This window comes from Pavona decussata, unplaced genomic scaffold (genome assembly GCF_977016875.1).
Source record: "Pavona decussata unplaced genomic scaffold, jaPavDecu1.1 SCAFFOLD_32, whole genome shotgun sequence".
Taxonomy (NCBI): Eukaryota; Metazoa; Cnidaria; class Anthozoa; order Scleractinia; family Agariciidae; genus Pavona; species Pavona decussata.
In genome coordinates, this window is record NW_028145455.1 from 2,966,725 (window position 1) to 2,990,027 (window position 23,303).

Below are 23,303 nucleotides of genomic sequence, written 5' to 3' on the forward strand. Positions count from 1 at the left end.
GCGCTCGTGTAAGGGAACTAGACCAGTCAAAAGAAGCGCCTCATTGTACGAACAATCTGGATAGATGATACGCAAAGCTCGCCTTTGACATCTCTCTAGATCTACTGAAAGGTATTGCTCGAGGCTATGATTATAAACAGGGCATGTGTATTCAGTGACAGGCCTTATACAAGTCAAATAGAAGAGCAAATTTTTAAAGTTCCTCCGACTTGACTTGTTCACGCATAAGGTGACGCAAAAAATGCAGGCGCTTGTTTACTTTCTTTACAACGTCAGATACGTGATCGTAGTTGTTATGGTGGACGTTTGTGGAATTTACCATTGTAATCATTGTCTGTTTAAGAGCTGTACATTTTTTACCTTAAACCAACAAATTTTTCTTATCGGTACCCATGCAGAAGCTTCGTCTTTGAATTTCCCAATTATTAACCAAAGAATTGACTGTCAGATGGATAAAACGATTGTCAAACAGTTCAGTCATCACAAATCATTGTGTGCATGATTGGTTTCAATCTCATGAGTTAATCAATCAGACTGTGAATATTTTTTTCCTGTTTCGATACTGTTTCTTGATATAGTTGTAGTGGAAATCATAAATAAAAGACTTTAAAAAGTTCCAAATTACACATGCAAACATAAGCCGCACGGTTTAAGGTTTTTATTGATTGGATTCTTAGTATTAAGCTATGTTCAATCATAGTTAATTGACGGACTGGTTATGAAACTTTGCCATGAAAACAATGGTCCTGCAATTTATGTTGGAAGGACCATGACAGCGCACAATCCTTTGTTTGAATGTTCACCCTACAGTTGAATATCTTAACACGAACGTTTCTATTGGCCAGTTGCTCCAACACGTTTCAACTGAAATCTATTGTCGTCTGTGCACTGTCAAGGCCAAAAATGCTAACAAAAACATAAAACCACACAAAGAAAATTGGCAGGCTTCATAACCATTGCCTTTTATTAACTATGGTTCAATTCATTCATTATTTGGTTTTAAAGAGGGCCACTTGAATCCACACGTCAGAAGATATTGTCTCACTGGCTGTGGCCATGCAAATTATTAGCATCAAGATACATAATATAACTACTTTGTTTGCTTTCATCATAATCCCTATTTATTTATTGTTTGCTTTTCCGTATCTGCGAACAACGTCAGAGACACCCCCTCGCATTCCTCTCTCGATGAATTAATACATATCGATATCAATCCAGTTATTAGTTTTCAATTGAAATGAGTCATTTTTAACATAGCATCCCATGATAAACCGGGTGATGTCAAATGATGACAGGGAACAAACTTGTAATATTCAATACAAGGTTTGTGAAGTTTTTAAATAATCTGAAAGCAATAAAAAGTCAGTTTTCTGATCTAAAGATCATGGTATTCACCCATGTTTTTCAATTTAAGAGCTTCTGCCTGAGAGAGTGGGGCAGACGTGGAAATGAGGGTCGGCCGATTTGCTCAAAATTGGCACACATAGTTACTGTGAGGACTTGTGCAATATACCAAAGTTGCAGCTTCAGTGGCCTTATTTGGGCCGAGTTCCAGATAACAGCCTTGTAGGGGTCCCCTGAGGCTGATTTTTAGCTTAATTTTGATCACTTTTCATTACTTCGCTAACAATGCTAGAGAATTATTCAGTCAAATTAAGAATCATATTTTGTTAGCTTAACTCTTGAACTTTCTTTAGCAAAACTTATGGCCCACAGGAATATTTCTGTTGCACACGTCAGTAATCTAAAGTTGTGGCTCTCATCGTCATATAACGACAAACCGGAAAAAAACTTTAAGCCCAATTATCTTTAATACTCACTTTTGATCATGAAATAACAAAATTCCAACATAGTCGTAAAGTGTAGTGCTAACTAAATGACAATCAAGAGAAAAATGCTAAGGTTAATTAAGCCCTTTTCACTATACAGCTATGCTTAGAAGATACTGATAAAGCTACTTCCGGTCACATTCCTCTTTGCGTTGACTAAAAGGATGCTCAACACAAATGTGCCAGTAAATACAAAATGACACAGTATTATCTAAGATTATTGCAGTTTAATTAGTTTTCAAGGCCACCAACTAACATTTGCATTCAAACTTTAAGAAGCAAGGACTGTTTTAAGCTTTTCAAGAAACGTAACCCCATTGCGTACGACACGAAACCATAAATTCTACTATTCTGGAAACTTTCGCAAAAAACTCACTTCTGTTGCAAAAGGTGTCACAGTCTATTAAATACGCATTCTTTTTTCCTCAATGAAAATTAATTTTAAACAAATCTGAAGTTTTGATTGTATTTTAAAAGCAATAGTTACTTATCTTGTTGTTGCTCCAAACGGCCATCTGTTCTGCATTATGCGGCAGACTGGAGCCAAGTTTTTGCTCCTCTAGTTAGTGTCTGACGATGAACCACTATAAGAAAGGGATGTGAGCGAAATTTGTTATTGTTTTAGTTTCAAATCGCTCCTGATCTAGCTTTGAGATTTGTCCTTGCGTGGCCTGGCATGCCGTGAAAATACGTTTACTCGTCCTTTGTTATTTACTTTGCCATCGATTTCCAACAAGATGTCTTTGCCATATTGCAGACATTGCGACTTTTCTTTGAATCGAGTTTTATAAAAGCACAGAGCATTTTCTATAACTTAACAGAAAAATGTATATAATTTTCTTTCCATTTTTGTTATTCGTAACCTTTTTGTCACTCAAGACCCAGCCTTTCCCTATTGTGAATATTCGAAAACGCACGTGAACATGTTCTGATGATTGAATTTTAGTCCTGTATTTTTTGGTCAGTTGCGGTGACTCTGCAGTGCGTAATTAAGATAGAACATCTCTAAAATTAAACCGCTTGAATTCAAAAGTTCCAAAACGCTAATAAATCTATTAGATGTACTTTTTGGAACGAACGTGGCCTCTGCGAGGCATGAGGCAATGAGACATTGCGCGAGCCATCCGTGAGTCTTCACAGTTATTTACAGAACATTTTTTTTGACATTTGAAATAGGCATATAAGGATTAAGGAATAGAAAAGTACTGTTTTAGAAGGATGCCATTCCTCTAGATTGTAATAACTATACACAGTTTAAAAAGATTTTCACTTTGGAAATTGTGGTAGAGACGTATCATAATTTGAGAAGGTCATAATATGTGCTATGCTATGGTGCAGATTTTAAAACTTTTGTCAGAGACTTTTCCTACAATTGTCCCACTAGTACTGTACAACACTGTAGTAGTCAAAGAACAGTTGCACCAGGGTATCATACGTAATAAGTAGTCTTTTGTGTGGAACAAAATGCCTCATTTGAGGAAGGAGGAAGGAGGAAGAGGAGGCCAGGCAGGAGAACATTGACTGCAATTTTTATGCATGAAATGAGACTGAGATGAGAAATGCTCTTGAGAACAGTACTGAAAATTTGTTGCAAATCTCTTGGCCTTAACCCATTTCAAAGGCATTTTATTTTTGATCCAGGGGATATTTTCAGATTGCAATGATTTAAGTAAGAGGAGGGTGTGTTTCTTTGTTAGCTAAGAGAAACAACCTGCATTTAATTTACTGTCAACTCTCCTCCCAATCCCCCCTACCCACCAGTGAACACCCTGGACACCACATTGATGAGTCCATTTGGAGGTAAGGGTAGAAATGTAGTACTTGTTTGTTGTTTATACCATGGCCAAGGATCTGCCAGGAGAGACATCTGTTAGAAGGAGAGCTTTTTCATTTGTTTAAATAAACCTATCACTAATCTATCAGCCATCATTTTATTTTTTATAACTTTTACAAAAGACAAAACATCTCACAATACGTATTACGGCATAAAATTTTTTAGAAAGGTCATAAAAGCAGAAAAATGCAAAATTCCCATTCTTGTGTTCAAAATAAAGTGTGGCATTGCATTGACCTATCCAATTTTGATTTATTTGAAAAGGTTTCATAAGTCACCATTAAATAAAATATTTACCCAGAGCTCCCTTCGACCCCTCTGCTTTGGCCTTTGATTAGGATGAAGCAATTGCATTTGAAAACGGCTTGGTCAAACCTCCTCCCTTAAGCCCTTTTCCCGTTTCTCCTGCGCACACCAGTAAACAGAAAAAGAAATCATCACCTCAGGTCAATAAAATGCTTTGTTTCTAGATAGGATATTTAATGTATTTAGCACATTGTAGTGGATTTTGCTACCTTGTTCCTAGTCTGTGGCCCATTTAGCTCTGTTTGGTTCTTCCTATACTGGTCTTCACTGCGTTATTATGTTGTTAAGGATGTTATATTTCCTCCTACCAAAAATAATAACCAAACATAACTGCATGGAGGCTACTCCTTCACCTCTTTGGCTTCCACAACTAGGGATGATGGTCCATTGGTGATGAGTTCTGCTGCAGTTTAAACATTTCAACAGTCCTTACTCCCTGCTTCTAAGACAAGACTTCCATCACTGGGTTATATAGAGTGTTTTCACATGACGTCACAACGGCCATGTTGGTGTCCCAAAACAAAGAAATGGCGGCCATGATGATGTCCCAGACTAAACCTCTGGGAATTGAACTCTATTTTTATGTAAATACTTTCTTTTGTTTCAGTAAAGCAATATGGCCAGTGGTCACGTGAATGAAAACACTCTATCAGTCCCAGGTATCTGCCCAAAACTACACTTTTTACTACTAGCAGTACGAATTCAACAATCATTGGCAAAATTACATTGCCTAAACTAAGGGCAACTTCAGTTCAAGATGTTGCTTCAACTTAATTCAGACTAGGCTGGCAGACACAACACCTAGAGGGTGAAAAACATACACTCGATTGCAAAAACGTTGACACCTAAAAAGCAAAAACCGTGAACGATGAGACCCAACGGATTTGTGGGTAGTGTTTAAACAATAACCTCATTTCCATAATCAATAATTTACCATTCTCATTCTTTGCAAGAAAGAATACAGTGCTGACTTAATTCTTCCGAATAATTTTCTACCAATTTTGAAATCACTGGTGATCCTTGCAATCTGATTGGCTCTCAACAGTGCGATTTATTCCCAAATTGCACCATTTTTTGCTCTAAATCGCATCCTTTCTTTAGCCTATCAAAATGGAAATGATGTAACAAAAATAGAATATTAATATTGACAATGAAACTCTGTGATTTCAAAATAGGTGTAATAAAGTGGTAATTGAACTTTGTGTCGTGCAATTTTGGTCTGAAATCATACTTGTGATTTCAAATCAAACTCGTGCTGCGCGCTCGTTCGATTTTGAAATCATGTGTATGATTTCAGACCAAATTGCACTCCACCCAGTTCAATTACCATTATAAATATTGCTTAAGTTCATTGACTGATTTGAACCTAGGCAAATCGCGATATCACTCAAATTGGCCCTTTTTGGCCAATTTGGACACTGGGCTAATTATAGAATGTGATTACTGAAGTACGTGTGAGTGGGATTTTATGGCCATGAAGTTGATAAGAAAGAGAAAAAAGCATTTAGATACATGCACATGCGCTGAAATGTGAACCCCTCCCTTAAATGTGCATACAAATATAACGGAAGTGTTGTTGTTTTTTGTAAGTAGTATTAACAATATAAAACCTGTTTTATTACAATAATATTTGCTTAAATCTCCATTGAATTAGTGAGGATTACGTTTTTGGGGGTGCTCGTTTTGCTCCTTACAAGTCTGTGCATGTTTGAAAGTGGAATAGTTTGTGAAATTGCTTATTAATTCATTAGGTTTCCTTACCTTAAAAGTTGGCAGATCAGCTTTGTCTGTTGACTGTTCTATCTGATTTGTAAAACAAAAGTGGAAAATTGTGAGCTGTAAGAGAACTTATTTTATAAAAATGATGTTGATTAATAAGTAAATGTAAAAGTGTTGGCTAGACAGGGCTGTGCAGTTATGTAAACATGGAAAGTTAGGTCATAAGTTTACCACCAATGCTTACATGTTTGGCTTTTTCATGTCTCAGAAGTTCCTTAAAAGGTAACTCAGCTCCAGGATGTGTTCCAGGGGTGTGCGTTATCTCCTCTGACCATGTTTTGTCAATCTCTTTCTGCTGGCGCTCTACCAAATAATGACGAGGCAGTTCCTGAAATTCTTGTGCCAGTCCAGAATAGGCGCGAAACGAGACAGAAAACTTGTTGATGATAAACAGCACAGTCTTGATTTTGTCTTTGTCCTCTTCATGTAGTTTATCATAGGGTGATTGCCTTTCACCTGTTAAAAACAAGACAGTAAACAACAGTTTTAACTTGCTGTAAGGGGGCTTTACCAATTACTATCAAAATTATGGCATGGGGCTGTACAGTTTCTTAGAGGGCTTGTGCTGTCAGCATGAAAAATTTATCATATGTCAAAATGCTGATGTGAGTGTAGTTTTACTTCAACACTGAAGAGCATTTCCCCACAGCCTTTCATGGCTAAAGTAAAGTCACCAAGCCACTTTGTATACAGACAGTGTTGACATACAGTATGTTTATTTACCTGGTGTGTAAGGTGCCTGATCTTGGTTTTATTCAGCAGGGGCCATGTTCTCTCCTGTTTAACACAATCAACACAAATATTAACAATAATATTTAAGCCAGGATTTCCAAAAAATTTTAAAGTTACAACTCCAGAAATAGTTCAAAAAGCTTGCCAAGACAATATTTCTGTGCTTTGGGCCAAAGTACTCAAATATTTGGCAAAGAGCCTTTCAGCCATCTGAAAATTATTCTTACAGCACCGGGAGAAAAATAGAAAGGGATTTCTCTAAGGAAGAATAAACTATAATGATGTTTTAGCAATACACGGTGTACCTGTTTCATCTCGATTCAGTGGAACATTCACTGGTCTGGGTCTGTTAGTTGAGGGGAGACCGGAAGGAGCCCAAATGTCTCTGCAAACCAGAGGGCTTGCTGTGCTCGTTCTCTAAAACAGAAAATTTTAGTTATTAATAATAATAGTGAGCTAAACTTGAAATATCAAACTTTATATAACATGTAGTGAATGGCCATTATTTTTTTTTTTATACTGAACTTTTTAAATCCAAGCCTTCATATTTGTTACTACTTTTATGTCCCAGCATGAAGAAGAAAGGCTAACATTGAATACAGAAATTGAAGGGTCTTACTTGATTTGAAGGCGTTGTCTCTGCTGTTGTCGTGACGAAACATTACTGTAGTGACGACCGCGATATGCCTGCTGCTCTTTGTCATTTTTTCTCAACTCGCTGAGTTCCTGCTGCAGCGCTTGGCATTCCTCCATCTGATCGTACATTTCCCTCGCGCTTTCCTCGATATCCGACCGAAGCTGGTCATTTTCCTCCGCGAGGCGCTTACTTTCCTGTCGCAATGAACGCAATTCATTCCAGGGGAAGCTACTGAACTCTTGAGGGCTAACAAGTATCGTAAACCACTGTCCTCTTCTTTCTTGTCGAGCTCTCTTCCCTTGAACGCCAGAGTAGCTTTTCTGGAACTTCGTGACTTTCGGGACGATAATCTTTAACACTCGCTTTTCGCCGTCATCTGTGAGCCTAAAGCCAAGTTCCCACAAGCAGTTGAAGAAACAGATCGCTATTTCTTTCGCAGAACTTTTCCTTAAAGTCCACAGAACTTCGTTGCACACCTGAAGCTTAAAATTGGGATCGCATCCCATAAAGCAAGGTTCACGGACGTGGACGTACAGAGGGTTGATTGTTGGAAGATCGCCTTGTTCCAGGAGAGACATCTCTTTAAACGGAGATGTAGTTCTTAAAAGAACTGTTTTGTTTTAACAAAACGAGATAGAGGGTGGAAACGGTAAAAAGAACTGCTATGTATTTTTCACTTAGACGGAATGGAGTTCCTAAAAGAACTTTTCTACACTGATGAGGCAGACTGTGCTTGAATTAGTCCTCAGGGAATTTCCAATTGTCGTAGGCTTTGCTGCGCGACTTGACAAACAAGTCACTAGAATAACTCTTTTGTTCTCGCGCTTTTGATCGTGAACGATAATTCATTAATTGCAAGGTATAATTATGTCTTTAAGACAAACTACTTGTTCATCCATTACACCATGTTGAGAGTAACTAACATGGTAAGCGATTCTGCACGGAAAACAAACGATCGCGATAAATGCTCTTAGTCGGCCGGCAGTACGCGTCACTATCACCTCCATTGTTAGCAGAGAAAAGACTTGCAAATGTTTGCTGTTTTACATTCTTTGAAAAGGCATTGACCCATCATTGTTTCTTTTTATCCGGTGCCGGACAAATTTTGGTGAGTGAAATAGTTTTGGCCGCACTCTTGCGCTGCATTCCCGTAAGGTTGGCACGGGGCGCAGAAAGCACTTCAAACTTTCGCAGCGGCACTTGACTTTTAAAACAGCCACAAAAATATCGATTTCTCCTTGCGCTTTAAATGTTTTACCACAAGGCGCAAGCAAAATTTTTGCCGTTCTGTTCGTGCTCTCAGCAGTTTAACACGCTGCTTTCCATTCATTTTCTCTTCGACAAATGAACAAGTGTTTCATTCAAATCCAGACTCGTACCCATTCGCTATTTACGTGTTTTGTGGTGTGAGAAGATTGGACACGAAGATGGATAGAGGCACGCTATTTTTCCTTCGTCTCTTCCCATGACACCCCGCGCTCCTCAATCCATCTTCGTGTCCAATCTTCTCACACCACAAAACACGTAAATAGCGACTGGGTACGAGTCTGATTCAAATCGGTGCTCAAAACCCAACAACGATAAACGCGTTCACTGAAGCTCAAAAATTTATCATTATTTCAGTTATTTCAAAAGGCCTTAGCAGCTGCATCGCAAGAGAAATTTTCCAGCGCTCATCTTTCTCTTTCCACAGAGCAGCATTTAAAGGATTACTCAGAACACGGGCAAAGCTGGTTACAACGTCAAATATCTATCTGCACATTAAATCACCACTCTGATTCCCAAATTACGACTCTGATCGTCGGCCGCAATCGTCAATGTTCGTCAGAGATCACAACGAAACCCGGCAGACTGAAAAGTACATTTCAGCCGTTAGTGAACACCCAAGGGAGCGCTAAAGGTGGCGCAGAAGCGAGATTCATGAACTTAGAGACGCTGCCATACGTGCGTATTCATGAGCAAATGGCTCATTTTCTACTCATTATGTAGAAGGAGCGCAAATTCCAAGTAAATCCTCACCCGCTATCCTTCATATTTTAGCTTAGTAACTGAATTTCCTTTTTATAGAAACTTTTGCAAGTTACAAGTTCATGAAAAGTTGGACCAAAAACTAGAAATTTAAAAAAGAAATTAAACAGTTTTGAATTGTCATATAAAATGGCTACAAAATCATTAACATTTTAACACAAATTTCCAATAGCTTTTACAAGTCGTCTTCTTCTCCTGAGCGTCTCGATTAAATAAGTGTACTTTTATCTTTATTTTGCAGCCTACAAGTGTTGACTTTTCCAACTGAAACACATTTAGAATGAAAATTAAAGTGAGGTGTTAGCCCTTTTCTGGCGTCATTTCCTTTAAAATGTTGATTGCCGGCTTTCAAATTTCGCGCTCCATTGCGTTACTGTTATGCTAATGCGCTGCTGATGACTTATAAATATTAAACATGTCCGGCCATTCTGCGGCATGACAAAGTTAAGGAAAGCTTGGACAGTTTCCATCATTCATCACGTGCAACTAATTTTGGTCGCGTCAACCGTCGCACGAGAACAGAATATTATGCAAATAAATTAAGTACACTTATACCCATAAAGCCATTGGGGCTCATCGTTCACGGTTTATGCTTTTTAGGTGTCAACGTTTTTGCAATCGAGTGTATCTACATTCCAAATGTTTAAGGTTACCTTTCACAAGAGAAAACTCTATTTGTTCATCACAATCTAATCTGAATTTCCGAAGCGGGTTATGTCTTTCCGAACACATATTCCACCAAAGTGAACCATAGGGTGACCTGAAAAAACCACCTTGAACAATTGTCGTAGGCGTCAAAGGTCGTCGTTGATTAGTCTGTGACAATTGTGGTCCGCAAAGCATGTGTGAATCACAAGGAACTATAAATTTTATTACAAAAGGCAGGAAATCGGCATACTCTGCACATTATTTAAATTGCTTACTTTTGGTATGGTTATTATACTACGAATACAAACCTGAAATATAGTTAGGGCTTATTTTCAGCTCAAAATGTTTCGTAGTGAATTAATAAGTGTAATCCTTTCTCTCTTTTGCAGGTCGGTGTCCATGACAACAAAAGTACACAGGTAGCTGTCAAAAATACATGAAAGATATGGTTTGCATAAAAAGGGTCCCGTGGAAATTCATACTCCTTAGCTGCATCATTTGCAGTGCTGTTGTCTTTTACTTGATCCCTCTGGATTTGATATTAAAGGGCAATTTCCAACTGATTGGTAATAAAAAAAACCACGCCTCGCACAGCCTTAACAACAGTTCAAATACCTTAGAGTCCAGAGTCCAGAGTCCAGCCATCACAACAACCATGGTCCACCCAAGCATCACTCTGTTTGTGAGAATGGCTGCCACACTCGAAAATCACAGATATCGTTATTATTGTGATCTTTTAAGGACTACTGTTCTCTATTGGCCCCCATCATACGGGAAGACAGTCGTGGTGCTTGACGAGGAATCAGAGGTCGATTATGCGTTTGCACAAACTATTACAAGATTAAACAAGGAACACTTTCCAGACTATAAACTTGACGTGTTGTACGAGCCGCTACCTAACGACAACAGTGTATTGAACTTTCCTGGTTTACCAAAGCCACCAGGTTACAACCGTCAGCTTTGGAGTAGTTACTTTATTGATTTGTTCACAACTGACTCCATCGTTGCTTGGGTGGACAGCGATGTGGCCTTCGTCACACCAGTGACAAAGTCATCGATATTTGACGGAACAAAGTTACGAGTCATTGGCTGGGATTGTAGCTGGCCTGACCCATGGGTCGAAAGCTGGGCGAAGACTACAGAGGTGGCGTTGGGGTTGCCTTACGTTGCTGATTTCGTGGGACCTTTTCCAATCTACATCTACCGCGACACCTTCACTCACTGCAGAGAGCACATATTGAAAAGGTTCAAAACAACTAGCTTTGAAGAAGCTTTTAAGAAGTTTTATCATCATGGCAAGGGTGAAATTTGTCCAGTCAGTACTGTTCTCAGTTATGCCTGGTACTTCGAAAGGGATCGATATGACTGGAAGTTGAAGATTTGCTCTAATCTAACGGAATACAATAAACGGTTGCCAGCTGGTCACACGATTGGTCCACAACAAATGGAATGGGTCTTGTCTGAGCCTCAGACGACATTTCATGTGCCTCAGGCAGAGTTTTTGCTTCCAAACATCTTAACAAGCTACTGCCTGTCTCATGAGGCGGCAGGAAATAAGTTGGATATATGCGCGAATCGTCAATTTTCTCTGAGCGATAACTTTGTTCTGCTACATCATAATCTGGAACGAGTCGTACCTAAGCGTCAGCGTGCTATATTACCAAAGCCATGTGAGGGTAAAATTAGCAGTTACTGTTTGAAAGTCTTAGAACGCCACTACAAACGAGTTGGTTTGGAGCTTAAACAGAATGCGCGCAAGCTGGACTGGCGCGACTTAAAGACTGTCGAAAAACTAGCAGATGAGGCCGGTATTAAGTGTAAATCTATTGAATCGTAAAATGGAGGTTAAATAAGACATCTCTTGGAGTAATTTAAGGGTACACGTAGCCTCTCAGTTCTAGTCCTGCAGAATTTACGCAAACCATCCTTGATGGTAAGCCCCTATCAAGGACGGTGCCTGCTAATACAGAGTTATTTTGATGCAGTTTATGACAGTTTGCCGTAAAAGCAAATCTTAGCAAAAAGAAAATTGGGTGTAACCACTCAGAGATAATTAAGCAACAAGAATTTCAAAAAGCGCTAAATTGCAAAGCAATTTATGGCATTTTTTTTCCAAACTGAAGCTTAATTATATCTCTGAAAAGTGAGTGGTTACACCTAATTTTGTTTTCGTATCCCAATAACCTTTAACAAGATCTGCTTTTTCCGCGTACTGTTAAACCCCGCAAAAATATCCCTGTTTTAGCAGGCACCGCCCTTAAGAAAACCGACTTTTCTCAGACCATCTGAAGATGCGCTGAACGCATGCGCAGTAGCAGTAGTAGGCACTGTCCTTTATAATTCGCCAAGCTAGGAGGTTCCGAAGTAAGTTTTTGACACCCTTTGATAACTCTAGTTATATATTTGTTGCCATACCTATTACTATGAAGCTAATGTAAGGGTGTTTTTTCGACTTTAAGTTTAGAATACAGATGTTAATTCCTTGCGATAGTTTTGATGGATATTTTCCAGATTATTTGACATTTTCATGTTGTTCAAAGATAAGAGTTAACAGCTGTGCTGTGTACAGGTTTGCCTACTTCCTTCAACCTTGGCTTGGGCCGGGCCTCCTCGAAGGTTGAAATCAAGGCAAAACACTTAAGGATTTTATCAGCCTGATTGGTTTCCCCTTCTATCTATTTTCTTAAAACAGTTGCGTTGTTCTTTCCTGTTAGTGTATTTGGCAAAACCAATTCTTATCTCTGGTTAACCATCTGGCCTTGGTTGAATTACAGTCGTAAACATGTTTACAGCGCACTATACAGTAAGGCGTGATTTGAGTGATACTTGTAGTAAAGATGTAGAATAGATGTAGAATCAAGTTACAATAGTCTTAGATTACTTGAAGAGTAGACGTAGAATGGAACTGAATAGTTGTAGAATTGTCATCAAGTTGTAGTGGTTAAGAACCAGTTCGTTTAAAGAATGAACAAGAGCTAGCCCAAAGATTCCTGCTGTCTCTCTGCTGAGTCAAGCGAGTGTCTTACACTACTAATTAAATTCTCATTTAGTTTGTAAATAAACCTATTCAGGCGGCTCGTATATCGGAGGATAATTCCCAAGGCTATTAAAAATTGTCGGAGAAATGAACAGTTGGAGGAGAAGCGAAGCTTCGAGTGTAATCGTGAAATTTTGAGGACAATCCTTAAGCCGAGAACATTATCATCCGGTATAGCAGCACGTCTGAAAGAGTTTATTTATTCTATAACCCTCCGTTTCGGGCAAATTTTTTTCCGCCTACTTCAAGATGGCGGACAGTTACCGTGACAGACTGGTAACTAGCAAGTCAAGTAGAGTAACTTCCGGTAAATTCGCGTGTCTCAAGACGTTGTTTTTACCTGTTTTTACACCAAGACACCAGACATCATTAGCGAAATGTAACTTTAATGAACTGAGATCAATTAAAGTGCGGATAACCTTGTGAAGAATACTTCTCAGATCGCCTCCGAACATTATATATTAAAGTCTGTAGTGTATCGAGCGATTCGAGCCCCTTTCTACGGCTAACCCAACCTCTACTACCTTTAAAAACATGTCTCGTACTTTTATAGTGTCACCATTCCTTGAGTACAGTTCAAAGCTCAGAAGACATTTTTCAGGTGGGCGTAAAGCGAAATTGATCTTCATTTTACGCCCACTTTTTGGGCCCGCGGAAACTAACGAGGAAACTGGGCATGAAAAACGTGCGCTCGTTCGTTGGGAAGCTGGTAACATATTTTTTACTTACATATCCTTGTATATAACTATGTAACTTTTCTTCGTAAAACTTAGTATAGGTATATATTTAGGTACAGCTTACTCAATCCTCGATTTATTTTAGAAATACTGTTACCCTTTTGAAATCAATGCTGTTAAGACTTAGATTAGTGTTTATGTATATATATGATGTATCGCATTCGTATTTTTAGCTTTCTTTAGTCGAGCGTTTTTAACATGAGCCCCTGGCTCGGGAGACTGGGCGACCACTCCCCACGTTTCGACGTTAAATGAAGTAAAATCTTATACCTTATACTGCCCGTCTAAAATTAATGACCATGGTAACATCAAATTCAATGAACGCTAACCGACCACATCAGTTTTAAAAAATCCATCTTCACCATTGTAATAGCACCTTTATTTTGATTAGGAACACTGTTTTGATTAGGAACAAAGGTCTTAACATGTATACCGACGGGGATACAATTCTGCAGTTGTTGCCCGCGCCGGATACAACAGCACATGGTCAGTGCATGACCAAAAAGTGGCGTGTTTTTCACCACGTGCTCACGTCCGCTTGATTGACGAAGGACACTTTCACTTTTCACTTTCATGATCATTTTTCATGATCAGTTTAAAGCGAAAACACAAATGTAATGGAACCTGAGGCTGAAGAAATCCAGCATCTAATAAAAGGAAAAGATTTGGAAAATACAAGAAAAGCAACCAAGAATGCTGTTGATTCCTGGCATACTGCAATAAAGTTAAACCTGAAGAAGAGAAGGTGAAAAATACAGAATCGCTAGAGACGATTCCGAAGAAGGAACTAAATGAACTTTTAGCGAATTTCTGGCCGAACGCCAAGAAAAAGAACGGAAACAGCTACAAAAAGTCTGCTTTGATGGGAATACGATTTGGTCTTCAAAGACACTTTCTCCTAAAAAGAGAATTGACTTAATAAGTGTGTCGAATTCTCCAAATCAAATCAAATTTTGAAGGCAGCAGTTGTCGAGTTAAGCTGCAAGGTTTAATAAAGTTGATCACCACAGTCCAATATCAAAGGAAGATCTAGAAAATACCCAAACCTCCTACAACCCATCTTCTCCAGACCGTCCTAAACCCCTCCAACAATTAGTGGTGTGGTTTACTATAATGTTCCACCTAATTTGCTGCGGCAGAGAAAATCTTCGACAGCTCACAAAAGAATCGCTCGCCGTGCTGGTTGATGCAGCTGGGAAAAAGCTTGTGTATCAAGTTGTTGACGAACTGGACAAAAACCACAAGGGAAACGATCAACTAGGTGATTCTCCAGGGGAAGGACGTATTGATGCTGTTGTACCAGTGAGAGTCTCGATCAATAAACTTTACCTCGTTCCAAAGCGGATAATGGCCGGTGTCGTGGGCGTGCTCAGAAACGGCGGAGGTCTGGGTACGGGCGAGTTGTATATCTCTGTCATGCTCTTTGATTCTCTTGTGCATAGATCTCCCTGTTTCCACGATGTAGACTTTACCGCATTAACAGAGAATCCTGTAAACCTCACCATCTTGTTTAGCCGGATCGACGGTGTCCTTAGGTCGCACCAAATGTGACTTAAGTGTCGTTTCGGATTTGAAGACGGTGCGAAGGCCGGATCGACTGTAAGTTAAATTTTCAAGTTTCCATGATATTAACTAAATTTTACCCTTGTCATAACTTTTGTATTGAACTCACTTAGTCATCTGCATCAGACGATTCAGATTCTTTATTTTCAGGAGCTACAGGTAGACCGTCTTGCAAGCTCTCTTATGCCTTTCAAGCCACCGAAAAAATTCACCCAAGTTAATTTTCTCTCTGACACTCTTAAACATTCCTGGGAATGAAGGATGAGGCTCATGCAGTGGAATGCATTCGAATGGTCTTAGCAACCTCAGATCCCCTAGCATAATCCCTTTATCTCTGACAGCACTTTTTTTTTAGTGTGAGCAGTTGAGGACGGGTTGACATTTGAACTCTCATCATAAGCATAAAGGGATTCAGTGACCCCAGTGACTGACATTGAGCTACGAAGCACAGCCTTCTCAGTTTTGTTTGCCCCCATTGATGTTATCAGGGTTTTTGTGCTCTTGATGGTATGCTCCATTTCCAAATCATTTGGCATGTAAGCTCCAAGTTTTCCTTTATTGTTGGTCTCTCTTCCCCATATCACGCGTTCAGACATTTGATGTGTCAACATGCACTTGAGCAAAGTTAGGAAGTACATCCCTTCAACTGCAAACTTTGACAAGTTATTAACGGCTTTAAAAACCTACAAAAGGTATTTCCAGTTAATTACACTTCTATCCCCATCACCCTCATGAATTGTGTCATTCAGCTGTGTGAGAAGTACTAGTTCTGTACTTTGTCATCAGCTGTCACACCTAAGTGAAAAACATGGTAGTCAACAAACTTTCCAAGCACTTTATCAAAGTGTTCCTTCTTTGCCTCCACACTTGCATTTTGTTCAGGCAAGTTTTCTGTTAGCTCACTTTCAGTGTTCTCCATACCAAAGAATTCTAGGAATGTTTCCACCAAGTAAGCCCTTCCAACTGAGACAAAGAACTCCTCATATGCATCAGGGTTGTTTTTGACAATTGTTGGAACATTGTAGCGCATAATCCGCTCTCTAAAATACTTCAGTGTGCCAATTTCACGTGCTGAATTTTGGTTCATCAGGACATCATTTATTAGCTGTAAATTAATATTAGCAACATAACATTATTATATGGTTATTTTGCTCAGTGGAGTCTAAGCTCCATAATCTAAAAGCAGACTATTAAATTTATGTCTTTCCAATTAATTTCATTTAATATATTTTAAGACCAGTTTTGTATAAAAGAGGTTTCGATTTGTTTAAATCTGCACTGGAGAACAGATTAGCTACTATCATTTAAGGTACTCTATTTTATAAATTTCAAAGAAAAATGTGCATTTTTTTTGGTTTTTGTTTTGCCCTGGATACCACAATTTTGTTGCATACTTTTGTGGAGCAATTCAATCAGCTGGGGGTGTGTTGCCTGATGAGGCTGAACTTAGTTTGCTCTTTTGTACATTTGTTCACATGGTTAAACAGTATAATAACAGGAACAACTGAAAACGAATTTGTAAAGTATCTGAAGTCATATGATAGTAACTAGACTAAGTAGTTCTCCTGTCAACTACATTGTATGATGTAAGCATCATATACAAAATTATGTTTTTGTTGTATACTTACAGTTAAAAATGCTTGTTTTGTATCGAACAGCTCTATTACATCAAGCTGAGTATCAGGTTCGAGTCGACCCTTAGACGTGTGAGCTCCAGCCGTCGGTTTACGCCCAGACGTAAATCGCACCCTCGTCAATTGATCACCACCAGATGGACAGTTGAAGTCAGCGGGATGCAGGTCTCTCTTTCAAAGTCTTCATTTTCACTAGCAGTTCTAAAATAGTTTCAAATGTGGCTTCATGGCTTGAATATTTTTCCCATCTTTAAATTGAACTGTAGTGGAAATGGAAACGCCTCTGACTTTGAGCTCATTTCCTTAGTGTACCGGTGGAGAATGTGCCGTGGTACCAGCTTCTTGACTGCTGCAAATTGAGGTTGTTTGAAGAACTCAAGAACGATCCTCCCCACAAGAACTTTGAAATATGACTAGAGTTTCTTGACTTCTTCTGGAGTGAGGAGGTAATTTTCGTTTGAAAAGGTCTGGATATCACCAAGTGGCCTGACATTGTCCAAGTTTCTGAAATCAATCCTCTCAAAAACAACAATGCTTGCAAACCAGTTGTGCTGCTTGTTTCTGTGATCTACCCTCATATTCTTCAATGTCGTTTTGCAGTTCAAACTATCATTAATAGCGTAAAATGTCTTCCCCTTTTTCACCAGTTCAACAATCTTGTCATGGAAGTGCCCTCCCATCAAGTCCAGTAGATTGATGATGGAAGTGTGTGACAAGTATACCCGCTTCTTTTTCGAAACGTCCATAATTCTGAAATATGTAGAAAACAGAGTAAATATGCAGAGTTGTAATGCGCAAAATACATCTGTTGTTACATCTTCTAATGTTCTGTTATCCTGAACAATCAGAATTTTTAGTTCTTTCATCACAACACTCACTTAGCAACATAGTTGAAGTGATTTGTGACAATCTTTTAACTCTTCACGTAATTACCCTGGACAATATAGACAATATAATATTTATACAATATAATATATATACTCAAGATCTGGATTTGAGATTAAGTTGAAATGTATTTCAACATAATATTTCCCTATGAATGTAAAACAAGTTCTTAAATTACAACTGATCTGGACTACTCAATAACTGTTTATTATTAGGATTTCAATTCTTGAGGCCCCTATTGATTATAACCTATCGCAGTGTGCTCTTAAAGTTTGGTACCAGTTACCATGATCTTATCTGTATATCAATGACATAACTCCAGTCAATTTAGAAAAGGTTTCTAAAAGGTTTTTAAAACACCGACCCTACTAAGAGGTCTATTTAAGGATAGAAAATCGAAAGAACTGTGTGATCAGGTCGCTATTTTTTTTCTGTAACATAGAAGTTTAGCATCAAGGGAACCCTCTTTTAAGGAGTACATTGGGATCACCATACCAAAAAAGGGGCAAAAAGATTCCCTATTTAAGGAATGGAGAACCTGCAAAACCAGAACCTATTCTATACACACCAAAATAGCTTACAAATGGGAGCTCCTCCCACTGGGGTAAAAAAGCTTCTTTTATCATTTACAAAAAACACCTTGCTGGATGGCAAGCTACGCACCTTTTTCGAATCAGAAGGGAGCGGACTGGAGTTTTCTACTATTGTGACGTCACGCACTCGTGATCTCTGGGTTGTAACTGAGAAAGCTTCTTTAGCAGTCGTATTGTTTTAATGTTTTAGATTCAAATGTGCTGTTTACAGAAAGAAAAGTAACCCTTTAATTTTGAAGTGGGAAATTGAAAAGATAAGTGCTAAGAAGTATTCGACAGTTTAAATGATGGAAAATGGACAGTACGCAGCGAAGAAATTTGATATTGACTGGCCAGATTGTTTTAGACTTTGTCATGCCTAAATGCTACTGGAAATCCACTTCATAAAAAAAATTAAAGGTTTGATTGTCAATTTCTACTTTAAGTTTTCGTGTTCATTTAGGAAAGCTTTTTGTCTGTGTTTCTTTTTGTCTTCAACAATAATATTGTCTTCTGTCTTCTGAGTCAGATATGTAAACTGCCACAGGTCATGACGTTTTTCGGCCGAAAGCAATTTCCGGTATATATGATCTCCAATAACGCAACCCTAATGCAATAGGCAAATAGGAAATATAAATAGCCCTGAATAGCGCGTAAGTCAGATATGTACCTGCCCATGTCATGACGTTTTCAGAAAGAAATTTTCCGGCATGATCTCGAGTATATGGTGGACGACATGGTGCAAAATTCAGCAACTCAACATCCATCAACATTCACGATTAATACTTTGATTCACAAATAAAGTCGACGTTCATATATTTAGCGTCCCTATCTATATTCAGGATCAATTTTAGTTCACATTCACGATGGATATCCATTCAGGACGGATATTCATTCAGGATGCACTGAGGAAGCAAAATCGCGCATTACGTCATCTCCTGTGTCACGTGACGTATTTGCGGAAGAAACATGGCGGAGAATGTTTGGCGCGTTGAGGACACCATAAGACGCTGCATTCGAGAGGGAATGCGAAATGCTAGGGTACGAGACGACAGCCTTCTTAACAGGACAAGGGGCCTGATTCAATCGCCGGCTTCTTCAGCGGCAAGAGAACTGCCAAGAGAGCTTCCCGGGCCAAAACGGGTGAACAGTGTTCCAGGTCTCCCTTGGTTTTACGACACTCATTTGAAAACCGCCCTATAACATGGAACTGTGTTCTGTCGCACTTTGTAATAATCATCGCACTTTGTAATACCTGTCACACTTTGTAATAAAACTGTCACACTTTGTAATACCTGTCGCACTTTGTAATAACACTTGTCACACTTTGTAATAAAATAGCTATCGCACTTTGTAATAACAAGTTGTCGCACCTTGTAATAAATGAAGCTGTCGCACTTTGTAATAACAAGTTGTCGCACTTTGTAATAAGCTTTCAAATTTCCTTTGAACAGGATATTTGGTAGAAAATATATGACTTAACTAATCCCCCAGGGCACAAATACGTTCTTCCTTGATGTTTTACTCCACATACTTAACTGAGGGGACTAACGCGTTCTACTCCACGCTTCTCGCAATTGCTATTTTGGAGATCACATAGCTTGTTTAGCAACGATGGATTGTAATAACTGAACAGAGGGTAAATTTTTTCGGTAAATAATCGAATTTATAGTTGTATTGTTCTTCGCTTGGTGTTTGCTGAGGTAGAGTAGATGGGAGTTGCAGTGAGGTGTGGGCCAAGAAATAAAAGACTGAATAGATTCTATCTATATTCTGAATATCTGATGCATTATATCCTTAAGATTGGAGGAATGGTCCTCGTGGCCTTTTTGACGAAGAAACTCATTTTTTTACTGCTGCATCTGGATCAAAATCCAGAACTGATGGACCCTCCAGTGAAATTCCCATGAGATCTTCAAGGGTTTCTCCACCAAGGGAGGAATGTGAATCATTTTTGATTTTATTTTGGGCTGATTATGCCCTTTCCCAGCTGAGCAGCGGAGATAGGAAGAACCAATACGATTTCAAGCAAGTGGAGTCCATCTTTGAGATCATCTTTGTTGGGTTTCTTTGTTAGAAGGGTGGTCCACAGATCAAGGTATGCTTACCTCTTGAACTGAACACTGACCAGAACCTTCAAAAAGATCCACTGGGGTGGAATGGATGCAATGTGACAACCGTTCCCTTCGAGCATTGGTCGAAACCATTGTGTGAGATGTACAAATGCCTCCTTGAGGTCATTTTGAGGTGTGAGTCACGCATAGTAGCTAGACTAGCATGTCTTTAACCACTTGGTTTGGGAGCAGAGGAAAACGTCTTGCCCACGAATTGCAAGAGAACACCAAATCTCTCCTTCTGTCCTGGGCATCATCACAGGTTTTCTTTCCAGTTTCTTCCTCTCTAACACCTGAAGTAAGCTATCATTTACAAATTAAACATGCAATAGGGTCATTTGCACAGTAAATTAGACTAGTACCAAGTCAGTGGTACAAACAAACCGATTTTTAAAGGTCATTACTCGTGATGAGAAAGTGTTCCTGTCACGATACATCAAGACAAATAACAATTGCGAGAAGCGTGGAGGAGAACGGGTTCTCTTTCATCCCCTCAGTTTGGTGTGCAAAGTAAAATATAAAAGAAGAACGTATTTGTACCCTGGGTGATTAGTTAATTCACTTATTTACCACCGAACGTCGTATTCAAAAGTAATTTAAGAGCTTATTACAAAGTGCGACAACTTGGTATTACAAAGTGCGACAGCTTCACTTATTACAAAGTGCGACAACTTGTTATTACAAAGTGCGGTAGCTATTTTATTACAAAGTGTGACAAGTGTTATTACAAAGTGCGACAGGTATTACAAAGTGTGACAGTTTTATTACAAAGTGCGACAGGTATTACAAAGTGCAATGATTATTACAAAGTGCGACAGAACAAACTGTGATGTGGCATTACATTGCAATAGCTGGTCCTAATTATATAAGTGATCAGCCTTTCTTCATATTTGCTATCTGCCATTTTGTAGACTAAAATGTTTTAATTGTTATGTTCAGGTTAGACTATTGAAAATCTAAATAATTTTATTAGCACAAGAGAAAGTAAAATTTATATCTTGATATACCGTTGTGAGACTTTAATTGAATGAGTTTTCTGTGTATTTGTCAACTCAGCAAACGGTTGTGTTTATACTTCTGTCAATCATAATTAAAATGGCAAGCAATGACTCCCGGAACAAATTGACCTTGTTTCTTGAGAGATCCTCACAGACAACAACAACACTGATGTAAAATTGAACTGTTACATGTAATCGAGTACAAACTGTAGGTCTTTCATACAATAAGTGGGACAATTTATTCATTTCATGGTCCTCATAAGATCTTACCCTTGCAATATTGTTTCCTCTATTTCAAAGTAACGGTTCTGTCTTGCTTTAAAATCAACAGCACAACAAGCCAAGGCATCTGGCATGTTTGCGCTGAAACATAATCCATTGAATAAGAAAACGGCCCTGTACTTATTCCCTGCAATGGATTTCAATGATGAAACTCTCTCGGTGGACGAATTGGACACGGAGGAAAATTGATATTTGCGTCATGCTTTTCCCTGTATAAGTTATTTCATATTTACGTTGTTGTATTAAACATATAGAACAGTGACCTTTAAATATTTCTGAGCCACAGAGGTAAACTAACAACCATCAAAGATAGGCATAGGAGTTGAATTACCTGTTGACATGTTAAGCTTACTGATATCATTTTATCTAAGCTAAATCCAGCATTGTCATGCTTTTGTACCAGTGAGAGTCTCGATCAATAAACTTTACCTCGTTCCAAAGCGGATAATGGCCGGTGTCGTAGGCGTGCTCAGAAACGGCGGACGTCTGGGTAAGGGCGAGTCGTATATCCCTGTCATGCTCTTTGATTCTCTTGTGCATAGATCTCCCTGTTTCCACGATGTAGACTTTACCGCATTCACAGGGAATCCTGTAAACCACGCCATCTTGTTTAGCCGGATCGACGGTGTCCTTAGGTCGCACCAAAAGTGTCGTTTCGGATTTAAAGACGGTGCGAAGGCCGGATCGACTGTAAGTTAAGCTACTGTATGTAAGTTAAATTTTCAAGTTTCTATGATATTAACTAAATTTTACCCTTGTCATAACTTTTGTATTGAACTCACTTAGTCATCTGCATCAGACGATTCAGATTCTTTATTTTCAGGAGCTACAGGTAGACCTCTTGCAAGCTCTCTTATGCCTTTCAAGCCACCGAAAAAATTCACCCAAGTTAATTTTCTCTCTGACACTCTTTAAACATTCCTGGTAATGAAGGATGAGGCTCATGCAGTGGAATGCATTTGAATGGTCTTAGCAACCTCAGATCCCCCTCGTTTGAAAAGGTCTGGATATCACCAAGTGGCCTGACATTGTCCAAGTTTCTGAAATCAATCCTCTCAAAAACAACAATGCTTGCAAACCAGTTGTGCTGCTTGTTTCTGTGATCTACCCTCATATTCTTCACTGTTGTTTTGCAGTTCAAATTATCATTAACAGTGTAGAACTTCTTTCCCTTTTTGACCAGTTCAACAATCTTGTCATGGAAGTGCCTTCCCATCAATTCCAGTATATTGATCATGGAAGTGTGTGACAAGTATACCCCTTCTTTTTCGAAACGTCCATAACTCCAAAATATGTAGAAAACAGAAAAATGCAGAGTTGTAATGCGTAAAATACATCTGTTGTTACACCTTCTAATGTTCTGTTATCCTGGACAATCAGAATTTTTAGTTCTTTCATCACAACACTCACTTAGCAACATAGTTGAAGTGATCTGTGACAATCTTTTAATCTTTACTTAATTACCCTACAGTAGACAATATAATATTTATACTCAAGAACTGGATTTAAGATTAAATTGAAATGTATTTCAACATAATATTTCCCAATGAATATAAAACAAGTTCTTAATTTACAACTGATTTGGACTGCTTAATAAGTGTTTATTATTTAAGGATTTCAATTCTTGAGGCCCCTATTGACTCCTGTGGGAAATAACTTATCACAGTGTGCTCTTAAAGTTTGGTACC

At 38.7% G+C, this 23,303-nt stretch overlaps 2 protein-coding genes and 2 pseudogenes across 4 annotated transcripts in view; 2 read left to right on the plus strand and 2 right to left on the minus strand.

Moving 5' to 3' along the window:
• LOC146484658 (uncharacterized) overlaps positions 1–14,159 on the plus strand; it is a 32,966-nt gene extending 18,807 nt beyond the window's left edge. The window contains exon 2 of the mRNA XM_085104527.1: positions 10,183–14,159. Coding sequence (XP_084960653.1) covers positions 10,230–11,630 — 1,401 coding nt within the window. The 5' untranslated portion in view covers positions 10,183–10,229 and the 3' untranslated portion in view covers positions 11,631–14,159. The remainder of the gene's footprint in view (positions 1–10,182) is intronic.
• On the minus strand, positions 5,440–8,320 carry LOC146484659 (uncharacterized). Of its 3 annotated transcripts, none has more exons than XM_085104526.1 (3): positions 6,786–8,320; positions 6,472–6,525; positions 5,440–6,204 (listed from the first exon to the last, which is right to left on the minus strand). In XM_085104526.1, the coding sequence occupies exons 1-3, from the start codon at positions 6,792–6,794 to the stop codon at positions 6,052–6,054; spliced, it is 216 nt and encodes a 71-aa protein (XP_084960652.1). In that variant the 5' UTR covers positions 6,795–8,320; the 3' UTR covers positions 5,440–6,051. The 3 variants fall into 2 exon arrangements, 1 of the variants encoding a protein (XP_084960652.1); XR_014863586.1 differs by having other exon boundaries at positions 5,440–5,772; positions 5,933–8,320.
• Positions 14,160–14,184: 25 nt separating the features above from the next.
• LOC146484660 (uncharacterized) lies at positions 14,185–15,118 on the plus strand (annotated as a pseudogene).
• A 121-nt stretch (positions 15,119–15,239) lies between these two features.
• Positions 15,240–17,342, minus strand: LOC146484661 (uncharacterized; annotated as a pseudogene).
• Between the last annotated feature and the right edge of the window lie 5,961 nt (positions 17,343–23,303).

Bases quoted from the DNA above. Each gene is read 5' to 3' on its own strand.
- LOC146484659 (XM_085104526.1), bottom strand. The intron at 6,205-6,471 runs GTAAATAAACAT...TGTTTTTAACAG, and splicing joins TCAGGCACCTTACACACCAG to GTGAAAGGCAATCACCCTAT.